This window comes from Hippocampus comes, unplaced genomic scaffold, assembly GCF_001891065.2.
Source record: "Hippocampus comes isolate QL1 unplaced genomic scaffold, H_comes_QL1_v1.1 scaffold136, whole genome shotgun sequence".
NCBI classification, from domain to species: domain Eukaryota; kingdom Metazoa; phylum Chordata; class Actinopteri; order Syngnathiformes; family Syngnathidae; genus Hippocampus; species Hippocampus comes.
In genome coordinates, this window is record NW_017805840.1 from 919,000 (window position 1) to 929,127 (window position 10,128).

General features: G+C 40.1%; 1 protein-coding gene across 2 annotated transcripts; it reads right to left on the reverse strand.

Moving 5' to 3' along the window:
- Positions 1-146: 146 nt before the first annotated feature.
- Positions 147-9,939, reverse strand: LOC109526681 (monocarboxylate transporter 12-B-like). Of its 2 annotated transcripts, XM_019888115.1 has the most exons (9): positions 9,809-9,939; positions 6,605-6,950; positions 4,267-4,370; positions 4,011-4,154; positions 3,102-3,197; positions 2,869-3,028; positions 1,754-2,389; positions 1,331-1,590; positions 147-1,040 (listed from the first exon to the last, which is right to left on the reverse strand). In XM_019888115.1, the coding sequence occupies exons 2-9, from the start codon at positions 6,718-6,720 to the stop codon at positions 856-858; spliced, it is 1,701 nt and encodes a 566-aa protein (XP_019743674.1). In that variant the 5' UTR covers positions 6,721-6,950; positions 9,809-9,939; the 3' UTR covers positions 147-855. The 2 variants fall into 2 exon arrangements, with proteins under 2 accessions (XP_019743674.1, XP_019743675.1); XM_019888116.1 differs by lacking the exon at positions 9,809-9,939 and having other exon boundaries at positions 6,605-7,142.
- Positions 9,940-10,128: the final 189 nt, after the last annotated feature.

Consider the following 10,128-nt stretch of genomic DNA (forward strand, 5'->3'; position numbering starts at 1 on the left):
TTTTCACTGATAATCAATATGAGGAACAAATCATCCATCCTTTTCACTGTATTTGGTCGGCAAACCCTTTCAGTGTTGACATTCATAATTTCTAAAAATATTTCAAAAAAATTTTTAGTCCGAAAAATAACAATTTATGGACAGTGTGAACACAACATACGGACAGTGTTTATTCAGTTGCGGCATGTTTGGTGTTGTGAATATTTTTTTTTCTTTTTTTACCTGCATACATATAGTTACGTGAAACCATTTATACAACAAATGCAGTACAGTATTAGTACACTCAAAACAAATACCGATACTGTCATGTTTTGCATGATTAATCCACAGTATCAATACATCGGTATTACATACTTTGATATGTTGAAGCCTGATCACTCACAGTATGACATTGATTCAAAAGTAACACATTTTAGTACACTGTTGTCTTGTGTCATTGATTCATCATCACTCAGAGTATCTTGACACGGCTGACAAATATTGGAAATGTTGAATCATTATTGCTCACAGTCCAGTATCAGTGCACCTGTATAAAGTATTGTAACGGTATTATCTGCAGTAGTCGAAACAGGTATCAAACATTGTAATTTTTATGTGATATATTATTTCTGTACATCGGTAACAATGATTTTGATCTGCCGTATCGTTATTCCTCACAGTCCAGGATCAACACCACCCTCACATATTTTGATGTCGTCGCTTTATTGTTCACAGTACGATATCAACACAGGAGTTATCATATATCCATATCTGGATGCGTGGTATGTTTATCTTTCACAGTTGTGAATACAAAAATCTCAAAGAGTTGTCGTAAAAAAGTGAGTGTTTGGTTAACAAAACTACACATCAGAATGCTTAGATGACATCCTGATGACACACAGTGGAGGTGCTGACATGTTCGGGGGAGAGCGCCTTGGGTCCTGACCGACAGGCACGTCGGACTAACATGGCCACGGCCAAAACGGCAGCGCTGCAAATGTACGAAGCGCCGCTGACCAAGAAAGTTGCCGTGTAGGTTCCGGTCACATCCACCAGCCAACCTGAAGAAAGACACACGAATCCCATATTAAGTAAAAATGTGCATCTAAAATTAGTAGATAGTTCATTTCAATAATAAAATAATAATTCATGTATTTAAATTGTATTGTTTATAATTCCTGATACTTAACTAACCGGTTATAATTAACACATAATTGAAAATGATAAATCTACATTAGTGTATTTTACCAATATTTTTTATAGTATTTGATTAATTCCAACAAAGCAATTAACAACATCTATAATGAGATAAATTCATACAAATATGAAATACAAAACGCTCAAGTCTCACCACCGATGGGTGGGCTGACAAGGTAAGGCACGCCATGCAGGAAATAGACCACGCCCAGGGCTGAGGTGAGGTAAGCGGAGCCCACGGCGTCCGAAGTGACCACGGGTAGGAGCGCCACATAAGCGCCGTCAAAGTAGCCGTAGACCACAGCGAACATGGTCAGCGGGACGAAGGAGTGGAGGAATGGAACCCACAGGCAGCTCAGGCCCTCCACCGCTACTGCTAGCATATAGCTCAGCATACGGTAACGCTTCAGACACCTGCAAAGGACACCACGGAGTGCAGTATCAAATATCATGTTTCAACATGATAGAAACAGAATCAAGACGCCAGTATCAAATGTCGATACTGTATTTAGATGTGTTGTACTATTATTATCCTTTCAAGTACATTATTATCTCAAGATGTACAGCCGCTACTTACTTCCTGTCTGTGATCCAACCAAAGGTAACGTTACCCACGATACCGCTGATTCCAAATATGGACATGATGAAGGCAGCCTGCTTGTGATCAACCCCCTTACTGAGGGCAAAGGGAACCAGGTAGACCACTGGAGTACTACATCCATACGCCAGGAACAGGAAGGACAGGCACAGAACGAGGAAGTCAGGGGATACTAGGAATCCAAAGTCCTCTCCCGGCTGGAAGCAACGACAACGACCTCGAGGGGCCTTAGTATTCACTAAAGGTTCAGAATGCTTGGCTTCCATCATAGCAACGGCCATTTTGTTGCAAAAGCTATGACTCTCCATGGTGCTAACCAGCTTTGTGTTGGCTAGCTCCCCAAGCGTGTCTCCCGTGAGCGTGTTACTAAGTAAAAGGCAATCAGCTGGCTTTAGATCCATTATCCTGGCATTGGGGCCATTGGACAACAAGGCTAATGTGTTTGCCTGAGCTAGCTTTTTAACCTCAGCTTGGTCTCTGTTCTTCAGCTGGCAGTTTCTCAGCGCTTCGTTAGCAATTAGGAGTCCTTCATTGTAGCTGAGGGTGCCAATTACTGGAGTCTTTGCTGGGACTTCTTTGACTTCTTCTTTGGCGTCGTTGAACTCGTGAGACATCCTTTATAAGGAAAACATACACACGAGTTAGCATTAGGTGCTCGCATTAAAAATGGAACAGCTATCTTGGCTTGGCATTAAGACGAGGGTAGTGGTTGTTAAAACACACAATGTCAATTTAGCTAGCATTATGTACCAATTAGAGTAAATTCATGTTTCATAATACATACCTAGAATAAATCGTTAAAGATAGCGGGCTAATATAATTAGTAAGGTAGCTATCCATATCAAACATAGATATTTTGAGATATGATATCATGATATCTCTGAGTATCCACAAGCAAATTTTATATAGATATTTTATATCATCATCGCCCAAAGTTCAGCATCGCATATCAACATTTTTATTTGATATCATGAATCCCTGCAATCCAGTAACGACACACAATGTGTGTTTCAGAGTTATTGATTCATTTCAATTCAAGGTATTCAAATTGCTCACAGGCTAATCAGTTATAATGCTATTTCTAGTGATCCCACCTTCGCTTATCGCCGATCTCAACCACCGGCCTCATCAAAGCTCCACACACACACAAGTTGGAGACAAAGCCGCCGAGAATTAGCAGGGCCCCCCTCCACGAGTATTGATCGATGAGGAACTGCACCACCGGAGCCAGGATGAAGGTCCCGATGCCGCTGCCTGAATGGCAAAACGTGACAATAAAGACGGAGCGGGATGGTGGAAAGGGATGGTAACAAAGTAAGGCCCCTACCAGACTGGGCGATGCCGTACGCCAAAGCTTTCCTCTTGCTGAAGTATCGGCCAACCATGGCAATGGATGGAGTGTAGCTCAGAGCAAAGCCAAAACCTAAAGGAGTGCAGTATCAATACAACAGTATCAAATGTCCATATTTTCCATGTGTCATTCATAACACAATAGCGATACAAGGCAACAATATCAAAAATCTATATTTTGTTATACTGCTGTTAGTCCACATTTATCTATGCACAACTGAGATTGATAGTTTTGATTTATATCATTATTTTCACAATCCAATATCAATCAATACACCAGTAAAATTGATATTTTGACGTATCATATTACTCTTCACGGTGCAGTATCAAATACATATCAAATATCAACACTGTTCACTTTTATAGTACAGTACAAATACACCAGTATTAAATCATATTTTGATGTCCTATCGTGATCATTTTTTGTAGCATATCAATACACCAGTATCAATTATACATTAACAAAGTAGATAATGTTGTATCATTTGTATTGATACATCACATAAAATATTGATATTATGTGTGCTATTACCATCAGTATTGTATTAAGGACATACTACAGTAATCCAAAGTAAATATACATTTCTGGACGTATCATGTTGTCATCGCTGTTAGTGTATCAACACACCAGCATTAAAGTCGATATTTAGATATGTTGTATCGTTATTTCTCACCGTGCGGTATAACACATGATTGTTTTTATGTGCAATATCATTATCACTGTCAGTCTGGTATCAGTAAACCAGTATAAAATATACTGTATATTTCAAATCTATAATTTGTAGTGATACACCAGTATAAACTGATATTATGTATGCGATATTGTTAATGCTAACCGTACTGTATCAATACACCAATGACGCCGGGGACCCAAAGACATACGTACCTGTTAGGATACTCATCGAGACGTAGAGATGTTCCAGACTGGAAGCGAAGCAGCTGATCACCAGACCCACCGAGGACAAGAGGCCTCCTAGCATTATTGTGGCTCTGCATGACAGACGGTTGCTAAGGAAACCACCCAGAGGTGCTGGAAAAACATGATGTCTGAATTAAGCAGGCGGCAATACTCTGATTTATTTATTTGTTTATTTCTTTATTTATAAATCGATATTCAATTAAAAAATGATGTGTTTCATTACCACAGAGCATCGTGGTGCAATCAATGAGGCTGTGGATCCATGCCGTGGTGGAATAGTCCCGCCCAAAGTGCAGCTGGAACTCCACAAAGAAGATGGAAACACATCTGGACACAAAGGACAGTGGACATCATCATATTAAAAAAATATATAAGTAAAAAATATATTAGGTATTATGATGCGCAGGAACTTTTATTACTACTGGTCCATGAACACTCGCCGTCGAGCAGTAATGTAGATCAATTTAATTGCTGGGATTCTTTTGTAGCTTGTTGCTAGGCAGACTTTATAGGACACAATCTCAACCGGTCCCATAGGCCAATGAAAACAAAAACATATGAATAATAGCAGTGCTTTCTATTAAATATAAAACATGTTAGAATTATCTCGTCATGATTTTTCATCTATCATTTTATCTCTTCAATATTTTGAAGTGGCGTATCATTTGATCTGTTGGTACAGGATCAACACCAGTATCACATATCAATCTTTTGATGTGTTGTGTCTCTTTGATGGCACATCATAGTACAGTATTAGTAAAGTAGTATCAAATCAATATCTCTCATCATACAGTATTGAAAGGCTGGCATCAAATATTATGAATATTTTTAATGTGTTTTATAATTTACTGCTGCCGGTTACAATACAATATTGATACAGTCCTGTATCAAATGTTCATTATCACTGTCAGTGTAGTATTGATACAACAATATCAAATAGCAATACATATCGTATTGTTAACTCTTACCGCACATTACTGATACAGCAGTGTCAAATCATCACATTTTTACCAGTAATAACATTACGGCTCTCAGTCCAGCTTCAATGTACCAGCACAATATATCAATACATTATGTATCATTTGATATTGTCAAGAGTGACGACATACCACAAGGAAGAAAGAAAATATCTCACATCAAAGTAGACCGGTATCAATCTAATGATGTGTCATATCATTTGGTGCAATAATACAAATTGTATTTCATATCCAAAACCATATCAGTACAACAGTATAAAATATTGCTATGTACAACAGTATAAAATATTTATATTTTGACATGTCGTATCATGTCCGCTGTCAGATAATTTCATGATTTTTTTTCATATTTTGTTTATCCTAAGCAACGTGTCAGGTCAGGAAGTATGCGGACTGTGAAGCCTTGCATATATTGAGTCTTGCATAAGCGTGCTTATATAATGACATGTCTTTCACTGGCCGGGCGGTCTTGGTTGATAAGTACCAGTCGGAGGAGGTTATCAAAGGACACCTGGCACTCATTCACACTTATCTTTTTTTCTGATTTAAGAGAAGACTACACCTCTGGAAAAAAAGCATCGCAAGCATTGCTCAACAACAAAATGAACAGACATCACTTTGTAGGACTCAATCTATAACTTTGTGCGATGCAAATGTGCTGACTTTGCGATTTAAAAGAAAGTGTCAACATGGAAACGCCTCAGTCGGAATTTTGAGTCTTAGTGGGAGAAAAAAAAAGTTGGTCACACTTTAAGCTGTTCTGGAATGAGCTCCTGCCAAGGGAAGGACTCATTCGTTTTGGACCGTTCTTTTAGTTTTAGTATGAGCTTTTGATTTTTTTTTTTTTAATATATGTGTTCGTTTGTTGAGGGTGGCATGGTGATGACTGGTTAGCATGTTTGCCTCACAGTGCAGAGGTGTAGGGTTCGATTCCGGCTCAGGCCTTCCTGTGTGGAGTTTGCATGTTCTCCCCGTGCCTGCGTGGGTTTTCTCCGGGTACTCCGGTTTCCTCCCACATAACAAAAACATGCATGGCACGTTGATTGGGCACTTCAAATTGACCCTAGATGTGAGTGTGAGCATGAATGGTGGTTAGCGATTGGCTGGCAACAGGTTCAGGGTGTTCCCTGTCTACTGCCCGAAGACAGCTAGGGTGGGCTCCAACCCCCCATCCCAACCCCCCGCGACCCTTGTGAGGATAAAGCGGATTAGAAAATGGATGGATGGATGCATGTTTGTTGAGTCCAAGATAAAAAGAGATCACTAAGAATTGTGTAAATAAAGTAAACTACAATTCTCAGACAACCATACATTTTAAATGAACCCCAAAAGTTTTGTATCAAACATAGTTTCATTTCATTTTCTCAACGTATGATGTGGTTTCACTGAGTGTCCGTTTTTAGTAAGCATTTTCCTTCCTGTTTTATTTTGTGAACTAAAACATATTTTCAATTGTAGTTTTAGTCATTTAACTCTAGTTAACTACTTTGTATAATAACCTTGATCTCTGTCGGATTAGTAGCGGCAACTATATAAACTGAGAATCTTACACAGACACACACACACACACACACAAATGCACACCTGGTGACTGCACGTGTGCAGATTGTTGCGAGGAAACAGGCCGCGACGACCATCCACCCCCAGCCGCCCTCCTTGGTCACCTGGCCCTGGCGCTTTTTCTGCACGTTGACAGCCATGGCTACCAACCAAACATGGGGCTAGTTGTTATAAGCGGCCTCTTCCCCTCCGCCTTGGCTTTATGCTCAGGACACCTTCACGATGTGGGAGCCAGCTTTTCATTGGCCAAGCTTTTTTTTTTTTTTTTTTTGCTTTGGGTGGCACGTTTTCTGAAGTTGCAGAGGATCTGAAGGAGAGTCCCGTTGTTGCCACCTCCAGCCCCTCGGTCCCGCCTCCACTTCCTCTTTCTCTGACACACAGACACACATATGCACAATCCAGTTGTTTCTTGGCCTCATTTCACAAAGATGTTCATTCATCACCCTTTGACATGTCATAAAGAAAGAAAAAAAAAACATTTGGATTAACAACTGGTGTCATTGAAATGCACCTAAAAGCAACACAAATAAAATGAATTTTGAATTTTGGGTTTCAGGTTTTATACATGTCCACGAGGTACACAATTCCAAGCGAAAATAGAAAAAAACATGTTTGACCTCTTTGACCAGACCCTCTTGAAAGACGTCCCACTTATTTTTACGCACTTTTAGAGAGGGAAATGAAAAATGATTGTTTTACTTGATATCTTTTTAAACACCTGCTCCATCCATCACTTTGTGATTTGTGAATCGGTGTTGTTTGTGTGTTTGCATCATCCTGTGCTTGCAGCGTTTGCAGTGCGTTTGCCGCCACTGTCGTCACAGCTCTGATACTGTTTCACTCACTTCGCCTGCCTAAAACACTGAAAATAAATGCTGGATATAGAGCAGATTGAGTTACTTTTACCCAAGGTTGTGTTCATTATTTTGACCAAGCAGATTGGGGTAAAGACAAAATTGTTGTGGGAATTTGATATTTAACAGTGCTAACTTGTATCTTATAATTGTTAACTTGTGTCATTGTATCGGGTGATCGTGCTATCTGTAAGTGTTGCTATGCAAAGTTTGTTGCTGTGCGAGCTTGTAATTTTGCTGTTCGTCAGGCTTTAACCCCTTCCAAGATGAACAAGAATGGGATAAGAAGGGGCTCCATCATCTGTAAACGGTGTTTCTCCATCAATTGTAGCTGAAATAAATCTCATCGTTGTACAAATACTTTCGTTGTCTTGGTTTCCCTGGACAAGACACATGGTCAAATTCTCACCCCAATGTGCTGACTCTATAGCCCTTTGGAACCTGCGCGAGGTTAGCTACTTCGCCCAATTTGGGTTACTTTTGACGCAGTAATTTGATGAGTGTAAATTTTGACATACGTGACATAGATTTGATCGACCGCCTTACATAGGAAATCCAGAGAATTTTCTGTCGTTGCAGAGCTGCGGCAGAGATGGACCAGAGTCTCACCTACTTTTACCAACGTACAAACGGTGACAGGGATTTCCTGTTTCTGAGCAGTAACATGGATAGAGGTGGAAAAAAAAGAAGTCAACTTTTACCCGCGGAAGTGAGTTAAGTGTCCTACCCCTAGCATGGCTCTGATACTAACTGAAAAGATGGGCATTTGTCAGTTGAAAGCAGATAGTGTGCCACACAGCTAGGCCAACAAGAGGTCAGTGGGTTGCTTCCTGGCTTATCACCCGGCATGTGTACAGACACTCTGGCAAGCGCTGTGACTCACACCACATCACTTATGCAACAATCTGCCAGCTACAAAGCCTGCACGGGATTCGTCACCGATCCCCACAAACACACGGTACTGTACAGTGTCAATACTCTGAAGTCTGGCACCCTTTCCACGAATGCCCACCGCCACCCGCCTGTCTGAATTCAATCTGAAAAACAACCCTTTGTGTTTTTCATGAGTACATCTGACACTCAGGTGGAAGATAAGGTTACAGAAATGTGGGCATGGAAGCACACAACAATGAGCTTTTTTTTTTTTTAGTTCTTCATTGGCTTTGTTTTATGGTTTCGGTTTCGTTCATGAAGAATCCCATCCATCCATCCAAACTAAATATAAGGAAAAAAAGTAACTCAAGCAACAACAACAATGAATTAGTTATGGAAGTCAGCACACACCTATTATCATTTAAAGTGCTTCTGATAAACCCCAATGTTAGTCTGGTTTACTATTAATTTAGACTCAGTAACGTATTTATTTACACATCGCTGTAACTTAGATTGCTAGATTTACATTAGTAGCCAAGCTAGATTCCACATGCTAGCTAGCTTCATTTCTCAGCTTTGAATTGGATGGAAGCTTTTCTCACCTACTGTATTTCGCGAACGACATCTTCTGCTAGCTTCCGTCATAAAGTACGGTACATATTATTGTCATTGGCACTGCTGTCAATCAACACAGGGGCAAACTTTGCGACTTTGGATAACCTTTTCACTGCTACAAGATGACGAAGAAAAAAAAATAAAAAACTGAGCTTTGACCCTTCTGCTGTAGCCAGCGCTTTCATCGCAGCACTAAATCCTTCTCCAACACGCTTGTTTTTCTCTTTAGTTGTCACGTGTGAGTGTGTGTGTGTGTGTGTGTGTGTGTGTGTGTGTGTGGGGGGGGGGGGGTTCTTGGAGCCCATGCGTGATGGGAGTTCCTCTGAAAGGCTGCAACGCAAATAGAGCACAGCTGGCGAGGAGGGTGCTTTTTTTCTTCCACACCGAAACACACAAGGGGTTATTTTTTTCACTTTTGGCCCTTTTCTCACCCATACCAGGGCCAAAATAATAAAAAATAAAATAAAATAAAAGTTACCAAGCTAACGCTTAAAAAGAAAATGCTTAAGACCAGGACATATCGTATGATGATCATACTTTGACACCCTGCTCCGTCCACGTATGCTAGTGTAGGCTGAAAACAATCCTGGCAAATGTGTAACACCTCACATTACATCACAGCAAAAAAGCAGGCATTACCGTAATTGTGTTACTTTTACAATGCTATAATTTAGATGAAAAAAAAAAGTTTGAATGAAGACATTGTGTTAGCTTATTGGTTGAAATGTTGCAAGAATCTCATTCTAAAGAAATTACACATACAAATTAAAAAAGTCACATGATGGAAAAAAAGGTGTTTAAAAAGTTAAAAGACACAAAGAGACTTCAAAAAATGACTTTGCTTAATAATACAAAAACAAATAACAATATATGATATTTAACTTACATCAAATTCCTGGCATTTTTCTCCAGAAACTTTGAGGAGTGGAGTCTTGCTGGGCCTGCTGCGACACCGTGAAGGTGTTCTGCAACACCAGTGGCTGAGCAAACAACGTATATCTTGACACAACGTACATGTTTTGACTCGTGTCTCCGCCGACGAGGAAGGGGGAGGAGAATCCCTGCATTATTCCCAACATGACACTTCACTATACTGTGTGTGTGTGTGTGTGTGTGTGTGTGTGTGTGTGTGTGTGTGTGTGTTGTCGTTACCTTAGCGTTTTATCTGACTTCCTTAACTTTGACTCCTGCAGTATAAGTTGCAGC

What these genes read in the sequence shown, in the direction of transcription:
- LOC109526681 (XM_019888115.1), bottom strand. Translation starts at nt 6,720, where the DNA reads ATGGCTGTCAACGTGCAGAAAAAGCGCCAGGGCCAGGTGACCAAGGAG. An exon ending in TGCACACGTGCAGTCACCAG is followed by an intron (nt 4,371 to 6,604) that starts GTGTGCATTTGT and finishes CTTTGTGTCCAG; the next exon opens with ATGTGTTTCCATCTTCTTTG. An exon ending in TGTCAGCCCACCCATCGGTG is followed by an intron (nt 1,041 to 1,330) that starts GTGAGACTTGAG and finishes GTCTTTCTTCAG; the next exon opens with GTTGGCTGGTGGATGTGACC.